At 46.8% G+C, this 11,030-nt stretch overlaps 1 protein-coding gene across 2 annotated transcripts in view; it reads right to left on the bottom strand.

The window, feature by feature from the left end:
• ZFAT (zinc finger and AT-hook domain containing) overlaps positions 1 to 10,297 on the bottom strand; it is a 116,673-nt gene extending 106,376 nt beyond the window's left edge. The window contains exon 1 of one of the 2 annotated variants that reach the window (XM_083144885.1): positions 10,141 to 10,297. In XM_083144885.1, the coding sequence (XP_083001011.1) occupies positions 10,141 to 10,198 (58 nt within the window). In that variant the 5' untranslated portion in view covers positions 10,199 to 10,297. Of the gene's footprint in view, positions 1 to 10,136 lie in introns of both variants that reach the window. The other variant, XM_083144886.1, reaches the window with a different exon arrangement.
• Positions 10,298 to 11,030: the final 733 nt, after the last annotated feature.

The raw sequence follows: 11,030 nt of genomic DNA on the forward strand, positions 1-11,030 counted from the left end.
TGGTGTTTCCGAGAAAGTTAAGTTATGCATCAACCTGCTGCTTACACGCAACGCCCACACCAGGTACCAACAGTAGTAACGCTGCTTACACGTAACGCCCACACCAGTTGCCGACAGTAGTAACACTGCTTATACGTAACGCCCACACCAGTTGCCGACAGGAGTAGCGCTGCTTACACGTAACACCCACACCAGTTGCTGAAAGTAGTAACGCTGCTTACACATAATGCCCACACCAGGTGCCGACAGTAGTAACACTGCTTACATGTAATGCCCACACCAGTTGCTGACAGTAGTAACGCTGCTTACATGTAAAGCCCACACCAGTTACCGACAGTATTAGCGCTGCTTACACGTAACGCCCACACCAGTTGCCGCAGGATGTTGCGGTCTGGAGGTTGGGTTCCCCACGGATGACCCAGGATACCCATTTACACTGCCCCACCACCCGGGTTTTTTTATATATTTTTCAGCTACCCCATTTTAGCGTTCATTCTAGCACCCGCCAACTTTGAAAATCCATGCAATTCCTCTTCCCTGCCTGGGGTGTCGCTGTCTGCTGTGGTGTTTCAAGCACAGGTCTGGTTTGCATATCAGTGCTGATATACAGACCACACTGTGCTAGAAGCACTACAACAGACAGCGACACCCCAGGCAGGGAAGAGGAACTATACAATTTACTGAATGGTGTATTCAGGCGCTTATGAGAGCTGTCTCTCTAATCAGCTGCTGTATAGGCGAGGCGTATAGTCAAGCACCTCAATATAGATAAGAAGAAGAAGAAAAGAAAGAAGCAGCAGCGCTATAAATTTATCATTTAAAACATTTTATGTGCGGGAGTGTCTGGATATTAATAGAAATTTAAATTTATTAAAAGGCAATTAAAATAACAAAAAAGCAAGGATTATACTTACGATAATACCTTTTCTTCGGAATACTTCATGGCAGCCATTACATTGGGTTTATCCCCCTCTCTCTCCCAATTAGACAGGTAGTTTTTTCTCCCTAGGATCCAACTCCTCCTCTTCCTTATCCTATATAACTGAGCACCTCCCCTCTGACCATAGTCTTTTGAATGTCTCCGCCCTGATCCTAGGGAAAAAACAGAAACAGGGAGGGCTAAAAAATATAGGCTGCCATGAAGTATTCCGAAGAAAAGGTATTATCGTAAGTATAATCCTTGCTTTCTCCTTCATACTTCATGGCAGCCATTACATTGGGATGTACCAAAGCAGTAGGGAGGGTTATACAATACCTCAAGCCAACGCTTGTCTTAGGCCTTCACCACCAAACCGCGCTTCTGCCACATTCAGGGCATAATGCTTAGAAAATGTGTGTAGAGAGGACCAAGTAGCTGCTTGACATATCTCTCTGGCTGACACATTCGCCTCTCTTGCCCATGATACCGCCATTGCCCATGTCGAGTGCGCCTTAATACCCTCAGGGCATGGACGTCCTACTTTTTTGTAGGTAAAGGAAATAACATCTTTAAGCCATCTTGGAATTGTTTGTTTCACCGGCACGAATCCTTTCTTCGCACCTTGCGGAATCACAAACAAATTCTCTGACTGTCTGAAGGCTGCAGACCTGTTCAAATAAATTTTTATGGCTCTAACCACAATCTAACGTATGTAAATTCTCTTCTTTTATACTTGACGGATTTGGAAAAAAAACAAGGCAATATAATTTCTTGATTCAAATGAAAAGAGGATATTACTTTTGGGAAAATCTTCAGATATTGATCTTGTATGCACAGAGCTTGAAGTTCACCAACCCTTCTGGCTGAGGTGATCGCCACCAGGAAGGCCACTTTCCATGTCATAAATTTAAGACTTGCTCTATCCAATGGCTCAAACGGTGCTGACATGAGACCATTCAGGACCAAATTAAGGTCCCATTGGGGAACCATAGAACGAATCCTTGGACAAATCCTCTTGACAGCCTGACAGAACCTCTTTATCAAATTATGATCAGCCAGTCTTCGGTCTAATAACACACTTAACGCTGATATGTGCACCTTCAATGTAGCCACTGCCAGGCCCTTGTTGAATCCTTTGCACAGGAATTGCAGCACATGTGACATGTTCGCCTTCGGAAATTGAAATCTGCCTTTGGACCACTTAGCAAATATTCTCCAGACTCTATAGTAGATGGCGGAGGAAACCTTCTTCCTAGCCTGAAGGAATATTTCGATTACCTCTGGCGACAAATGTTTCTCTCTTAACTGTTGCCTCTCAATTTCCACGCCGTCAATGATAATTTCTGAGGATCTCGGCATCTGATTGGTCCCTGGGACAGGAGATCCACTGATACTGGCAGAAACAGGGGCCTTGTTACCGACATGCTCTCCAACATCGGGAACCAAGCCCTTCTGGGCCAAAACGGCAGGACTATTATCACATGGTACCTCACCGTCCTGATTTTCCACAGCACTCTGTGAATGAGGGAGAACGGCGGGAAAACGTAGGCTAGAGCATAATTCCACCTCTGTGACAGGGCATCGACTCCGCATGACCCGTGTGCTGGGTACCTGGAGAAAAACAGGGGAACCTTTTTGTTGAGAGACGACGCCATGAGATCTATCTCTGGCATGCCGAAGTGTTCTATTATCAGCTGAAAAACTGACTGCTTTAGTTCCCATTCGCCTGGAATCAATGTACTGCGACTCAAGAAGTCTGCAATTTGATTTTCTTCTCCTGGAATGTGCAATGCCGAGATAGACTGGAGATTTACTTCGGACCATGACATTATGTTCTCTACTTCCTCCAACAACACCCGACTTCTTGTGCCTCCTTGACGGTTGATATAAGAGACTGTTGTGACGTTGTCTGAGAACACTCGAACATGCGACCCCTTTATATCTTCTGCAAAGAATTTCACCGCCTGCCACACCGCTCTCAACTCTCTGTGGTTTGATGACCAGTCCTTCTCTTGCATCGACCACCTTCCTTGGCACGACTTTTCCATCCCATGTGCACCCCAACCGGAGGCGCTGGCATCTGTAGTTATTACTACAAATGACGGGCTTTCTAGTGACCACTTTCTTTCTTTCTTTCAACAGATTGTAGCTCCACCACTCTAGGGATTCTCTTACTGCGTTTGGAATCTTTATTATTTGATCCAGCGATGTACGACTTCTTGAGAACCTTAGAAGGAACCATTGCAATGGCCTCATCCTCCATCTTGCCCACGGAGTGACCTCTACTGCTGAGGCCATCATCCCCAACAGACTCATTGCAGTTCTTAAGGGCACGCGAAGGTCGTTGCAAATGAGTGAAACTAACTGTTGAATTTTCTCGCATCTTCTTTCTGAGAGAGCTATCTGGAAAGAGATTGTGTCCACTAGTATGCCTAGGAATTGAATTTTCCGTGAAGGGATGAGACGACGCTTCTCCCAATTGATCATCCAACCGTGATCCTGGAGGAACTTGATGGTATAATCTCTTGCTATTACGCTTTCCTCTTCGGACTGAGCTGCTATCAGGATGTCGTCTAGGTATGCCCACACCATAATCTTCTGCCTTCTTAACCTTTCTATTAATACTACTAGAACTTTTGTGAAGACTCGCGGGGATGAAGTTAGGCTGAACGGCAGGCATGTAAACTGGAAATGTTTTTCTTTTATGGCGCACCTCAGATATCTTCTGTCGTTTGGAAAGATGGGGATGTGAAAATACGCATCTTTTAATTCGATAGCCACTAGATAATCGTTTTTTCTGATCCCCATCAAGATAGATTTGGTTGTCTACATGTGAAATTTCTTCTTTCTTAGACGATCGTTCAAACTCCTTAAGTCGAGGATAGTTCTGAACCCACCTGAAACTTTGCTTATGACGAACAACCGGGGAGTAATACCCTAGTCCTCTTTCCCTTACTTGGACTTCTTCGACCGCCTTTGTGTCGATTAGGTCTTGCACACTTGACTTCAAGACTTCTTTTTCGGTTTCTAACAGAGGAAGTTTGGAACTTAAAAATCTTGCCAACCTTGGCTTTGACAGAAATTCTAACCGATAACCTTCGGAAACTATCTCTAGCACCCATTTGTCTGTGATGCTTTGTACCCAGATATGAGCAAATTCCTGGAGTCTTCCTGATACCGGGATCTGCTCCATGGGACTTCTGGCGTCACTGCTTTTGAGTTGCGCCAGCACTTTCGCCTCTTTTCTTAATGCACTGGCGAAAAAATGCACGCGACGTACCTGAGGCGTACTTGTCACGGAACGGCCTACCTGGCCTGTATGATCTGGCTTGTCTATACGCCTGCCTGTTGGAACAGGAATTAAACCTACCCCTCCTATCCTGGGGTAATCTCATGGATTTGCCACCCGACATTCTTTGAATCATTTGGTCGAGCTTACTTCCGAAAAGAAAGGCTCCTTCATATGGAAGTGTAGCAAGTTTATTTTTAGAATGCGAATCTGCTGACCATGATTTTAACCAAAGGGCCCTTCTGGCTACTACTCCTGATGTCAGGGATTTGGCCGAGAAATCCAACATGTCTAATGACGCCTCACAGACGTAATCCACGGCCATCTGCATTTGTGCCAGACTTTTGCTCATCTGGTCACGAGAAGCTCTGTCTTGCAGATCATCTTGTAATGCTGCACACCAGATTCTTAATGCTCTAGACAGGGAAGCTATGGCTACGCCAGACTTCATTGGCACCGATGTAGATATGTGCAACCGTTTTAAGGCACTCTCCATCCTCTTTTCCATGGGGTCCTTTAAGGATGCCCCGTCTTCTAATGGTATGGTTGTACGAGTAGTCACTTCAAAAACGGATGCGTCTATTTTAGGTATGTTACTCCATTTCAAAAACTCCTCATCTTCTATAGGGAACATTTTATCGATTCTCTTAAAGGACCCCACTCGCTTGTCTACATTATTCCATTCTTTTGTTAATATATCTTTAACGACCATATGGACAGGAAAACACCTGCCCTTCCTTGACCTGTCCTCGAATAATGTATCCAACTCTGTTTTCACCGGTTGCTTATAATTCAATGTTCTATAGAGGTTTTTTAACACCACTTCCACCAAACCTAAATCAAACAGGCGTTCGTCCTCAACAACTTTCCCTGACTCAGCAGTGGAACCACCTGAGGCACCATCATCAGAACCAGCCACAACTGACCCACAATCATCGTCTAAGTCCAAACTGGTCTGGGATCTAGACCTCTTGTTGCTAGCGTACTCCTTCTTTGAAACACATTTTTTCTCCATCCATTCTCTAAGCTCAGAGATCTGATTAGACACTGAAGAAGCTTCTTTCTTTTGAAGACAATTTTTACATAACACATTCTCTCCAGTAAATGACTTGTCACACTCCGGGCAAATCTTATCCAATTTCTTCATAGCTGTTTTCTTTTTTACTACTACAGACACACTAAAACGAGAAAAAAGATAGACTAACTAACTTTCCTTAGCCTCAGCATAAATAAATAACCAGTCCTCATAGAGGACTTACCTGGGCAGCGGTACATTAACATTGGGAGAGGCATCTTCCATAATGTGCAGCTTTAGAATCCACCTCCAGCTGAGACAATGCAGCAGCGTCTGTTACACCGACCAGGCGCTATATATACCGGCACTTCCGGTATCTGGAACGCACGCGGCCTGCTATGGAACGCAGACCGCGTGCAGACGCGCCGGAAGTGCGCGTCACTTCCCTCCGGCGTCTGCTGCACAGAACAGCTACAAACAGACGCCGGGTACAGTGACCACGCCGGACATGCAGCCGCTGACTCTCCCAGTGCTCTGGACTCAACCACAAGCGCCCAGGCTCCTCGGGCTCCATTCTTTGGTGAGTTTACACAGAATATTTGGGCACGAGTTCCACCCATTCCGCCCTGTCATCGCTTGGGTTATAGGCACCGCCAACCCATACCATAATCAGTAGCACTGACCCATGCCGCCGGCCTGGATCCAAATTAGGGTAAGGCACCGCCATCCCCTCGCTGCCAGGTTACCTACTATCTATACTAACCTAACTACCTGCTTACAGACAGAGGAGACAGGAAAAAAGACTATGGTCAGAGGGGAGGTGCTCAGTTACATAGGATAAGGAAGAGGAGGAGTTGGATCCTAGGGAGAAAAAACTACCTGTCTAATTGGGAGAGAGAGGGGGATAAACCCAATGTAATGGCTGCCATGAAGTATGAAGGAGAAAATTAATTAATATTATTAAGCTTCAAGAATAAGTCTGAAATAAACAGCACATATGCACTGGGGGATGGCACAATATACTGGTTGATTGGCCACAATATGGATGGCAAATGAAATAGTCTTAGTGGCTGAACTGATATATCTCCCCGCTGGAGGTAATTGGAAGATAAGTCCTCTCTAGTGTGCAGATGCCGCTGGAGTGTCCTCACTGGTTACAATCCTGGTATCCTTCTCCAAATCATTTTGCAGCAGAATATTTGAATTGGCCGCTGGAGTGTTGCACTTATTCCAGGATGTCCAAGCCGTCCTTACTATTGTGCGGTGTGATCCTCACAAATGCTGGTGTGGCAATTTTGATGGTGTTTTGCTAAGTCCATATAGGTTGATAAAAAGTGCCAGTGATGTGTCAGAGCCCCCTCACTGACGCATTTCGCTGGTCTAATGCAGCTTTTTCAAGGTCAACTTGGAAAAGCTGCATTAGACCAGTGAAACGCGTCAGTTTCATTTTCCATCCATATTGTGGACAATCAACCAGTATATTGTGACATGCCCCAATGCACAAGTGCTTTTATTTCAGACTTGAAGCTTAATAATATTAATATATTTTTGTTGTTATATTTTAATTGCCTTTTAATACATTTAGATTTCTATTAATATCCAGACAGTCCCGCACATAATATGTTTTAAATGATAAATTGGTACTCTTTACCTAGAACGGCGCCCAAGATTTGGATCTTGGGCATCGCAAGGTAAAAAATCGCGTTGGTCGCATCGCATGCGACCAAAAAAATTGCATGCGATGCGACCGACGCAATTTCACATAGGGAACAATGTTAAATGGCCCAATTGACCCGATTTTACATAGGGAACAATGTTATATGGCCCACAGAGCCCAAATAGGCACCCTCAAGTGTGAAATGCCCCCCCCCCCTATTGTTAATGCCACCCCACGATCAACGTCAACCCGAAGCGTGGCAAGCGCAGAGAGCCCGCGAGGGGCGGCGGTACGCGTCCTCCGACCTTTTCATACCCCCACTATCCACGTCGGCGTGGAGTTGAGAATAGAAAGTGTGGCGAGCGCAGCGAGCCCGAAGCGTGGTGAGCGCAGCGAGCCCCGCGAGGGGACGCGGATACCTTCACAGGTATCCGCGTCCCCTTGCGGGCTCCACAGGTATCCGCGTCCCCTCGCTACGCTTCGGGCTCGGTGCGCTCGCCACACTTTCTATTCTCAACTCCACGCTGACGTGGATAGTGGGGGTATGAAAAGGACGTAGGACGCGTACTGCTGCGCTCGCCACGCTTCGGGTTGACGTTGATCGTGGGGTGGCGTTAACAATTGGGGGGGCCATTTCACACTTGAGGGTGGCTATTTGGCCTCTGTGGGCCATTTAACATTGTTCCCTATGTAAAATCGGGTAAATTGGGCCATTTAACATTGTTCCCTATGTGAAATCACGGTAATCGCGTCGGTCGCATCGCATGCGATTTTTAGACGCATGCGATGCGACCGACACGATTTACATTTTAACATGTATTTCTATGTGAAATCGCGGGCATCGCATCGGTCGCATCGCATGCCATTATAATGGCATGCGATGCCCGCGATGGGCGCCGTTCTAGGTAAAGAGTACCGATAAATTTATAGGGAAAAGGAACTGAATGGCTTTTCAAAAGATGGCGAGTGCTAGAATGAACACTACATTTACACTACCACTGTGTCGGGTCAAAGTGGCATAAACGCAGGTTTTTGCGGTGGTGTAAAAGTTGTATTAGTTGGAGAGAAAAATTGGGTACTTGTGTATTATCACGGCGCCCAAGTTTCTTATGTACGGCACCGTAGGAAAATCGCATCGCATCGCATGGGCCATTTTAAGAGCCGTGCGATGCGATTTTCCTATGTAATTTATTCACTGCTCTCTTAGACCCGGGGGGTCGCATCGCACCTCCCGCAAAATCGCATGCGATGTCAAGTAATCCGCGTCCGCTCACCACGCTTCGGGCTCGGTGGCTCGCCACACTATATAACATCAACTCCACTTCGACGTGGAAAGTGGGAGTATGAAAAGGTCAGAGGATGCCTTCAGCCTGCGCTCGCCACAGTTCGGGCTGGCGTGGATAGTGTGTGCGTGGGGGAGGGGGATAATACCTCATTGTATGTTATATATATAAGGATATTATTGTATAGCTAATGTATAAATGCACACCCTATAAAATCGTATGCGATTTTGCGGGAGGTGTGATGCGATGCGATCCCCTGGGGCTAAGAGAGCAGTGAATAAATTACATAGGAAAATCGCATCATATCGCACGGCCCTTACAATGCGATGCGATTTTCCTACGCAGAATAGCCCACTAAGCAAATTGCTTAGTGGGCGCCGTGATAATTAACAAGTACCAAAAATTGTATTCACTGCATAAGATTTCATTTGGCTGGTGTGATGAGACAATGTTGCATTTTTTGTTTGGCTGTTGCAAATCCCTTGATAGTTGATTCACTGCATAATATTCTTGTCACTGGAATTTGCAACAATAGTGACAGTGTCACTCCCTGTTTAGACGAGATGGAGAATTAGTGATTTCTCACTATCTACTGTAGTTATCTGTAGTTGGTGATACTGTGCAATTTTATAGGCCCGGCAGAGCTCTTATCCTTACTGCATGCACCTGCAGACCAACTGTGACCAGCTCATCCTATAGGCTGAGGCCCGGCAAAGCTCCCACAGTGCAGCTTATACTGACTGCACGCACCTGCAACCCCACTGTGACCGGCTCATCCTATAGGCTGAGGCCCGGCAAAGCTCCCACAGTGCAGCTTATACTGACTGCACGCACCTGCAGCTACACTGTGACCGGCTCATCCTATAGGCTGAGGTACAGCAGAGCTCCTATAGTGCAGTTTATCCTTACTGCATGCACCTGCAGCCCCACTGTGACCAGCTCATCCTATAGGCTGAGGCCCGGCAGAGCTCCTACAGTGCAGCTTATCCTTACTGCATGCACCTGCAGCCCCACTGTGACCAGCTCATCCTATTGCCTGAGGCCTGGCAAAGCTCCTACAGAGCAGCTTATCCTTACTGCACGCACCTGCAGACCAACTGTGACCAGCTCATCCTATAGGCTAGTTCCAGTTGATAGATTAGAACTACTACACTCACTTATGTACTTCTCCACACCTGTACCCAGCTCCACAGTTTTACACACTCGGCCCATGTTTTCAGGATATCTATGACTAGTTATGGCACAAATGCCATAACTAGTACCAAATGTATTAATCTGGACACAGACTTACGGTGTGGCCTGGCAGCATCCTTATAGAGCACGCTTATACCTGTAGGTCCGATGTGGCTAAATTCATGCCATAATCCTCAAACCAATCCTCGAGATCTACCAACAGCTCACATTTTCTAGACCACCCATTGTGTGCACAGGTGCAGTCATTACTAACTGTCACATTTTCAAAGATGTGCTACTTTCATTCTTTACCAACACATTCTACAGATCCACAGGTGATCTGGAAAACATGAACTGTTGGTAGATCTCAAAGACCAGTTTGGCCACCCCTGCCATAAACCATGGTGCGGTAGAGTACAAGTGATCACTACTGGCGGGAACAGTGACACCATCCTCTCCGATGCAATTGGATACATCTCATAGGCCAATACTTCCTAAACTGGTCCTCAAGTCAACAATTCACTCCAGGTTTTAAGTATATCCCCGGTTGAGCCATTCTGGTAATGGCAGTATTGTATAGTGGGGGACGTCTCCTACTATTTGTTGAGCACAGATGGTTAAATCAAATTGAGTGAAGTACTATGTAAGTCACTTGCATGGATATCCTGAAAACCTGACCTGTCAGTAGCCTCACAGTACACCCTGCCCCCACAACACACACTTGTAGCACCATTATATACCGTATATACACAGTGTGTCCCCCCCCCCACCCCCCCACATCTCCGCACAGAGACACTGACTTGCCTGATCTTGCATCTCTGGGAGAGGCCTTCAAGCCCGCCATCCGCTCCAGCTGGACCATATCAGCCGGCACGGCGGCGCTATGATGAGGGCAGACATTGGGGGGGCGCACCGGAAGGCGTGCTGCGGAGACACACTGACACTTCTACCCCAACACAGTCCCCGCCCAATCGCCCGGCTGTTTACAGTAGCTCGCCAATAACGGAGCCTCCTCTGGCCACGTGATCTGCCACTGGGCATGAAAGACGGCCTGCGATTGGTCGGAGGTATTACTCGGACAACGAACACTAGGGATAGAATTTATAAGTTGTGCGACTGGAAGTGTCTGCTTTAACAGGCGCCATTTTCTCGTGGCCAGATGTACAGCGTAATAATAATAACAACCGGGTTTTGGCGACCACAAAATGTCAATTTCAGTAAGCTGTCATGGTAATAGGAATCACTAATGATGTGTAAACAATCCTACAGCAGGCGTAGGCAGCATGCAGGTCTCCTGGTGCTGGAAACTACACGTCAGTTGTTAGTGGTGCATGCTGGGATTTGTAGTTTTATAAAAGCATTAGAAAACAAGTTTAATAACTGGATTAGCCAAGCTAATACAACAGGGTTGCCTACCGTCCTGGAATGGCACGGAGGCTCCCTGAAATCGTGTCCACCTCCCGGCCACCCCTGAAAGGTGGGCAAGTCCCCCGCAATCCCCCCAGCCTATCACAAATTACCCCTCGGTGGGGGTTCGCTGGGACCAGATGATTTGAATCGCGTCATTGTGGCCCCGCAGTGCAACGCCTCAAATACGGACATTGCAATGCTGCGGTGAGGCCATGATGACATGGGGTTTTTCACAGTTTTTTTGACCCGAATGTGGACACAGTTTTAAGTGCACCACATCCCCT

Source organism: Crinia signifera, chromosome 5, assembly GCF_055691185.1.
Source record: "Crinia signifera chromosome 5, ASM5569118v1, whole genome shotgun sequence".
NCBI lineage: Eukaryota > Metazoa > Chordata > Amphibia > Anura > Myobatrachidae > Crinia > Crinia signifera.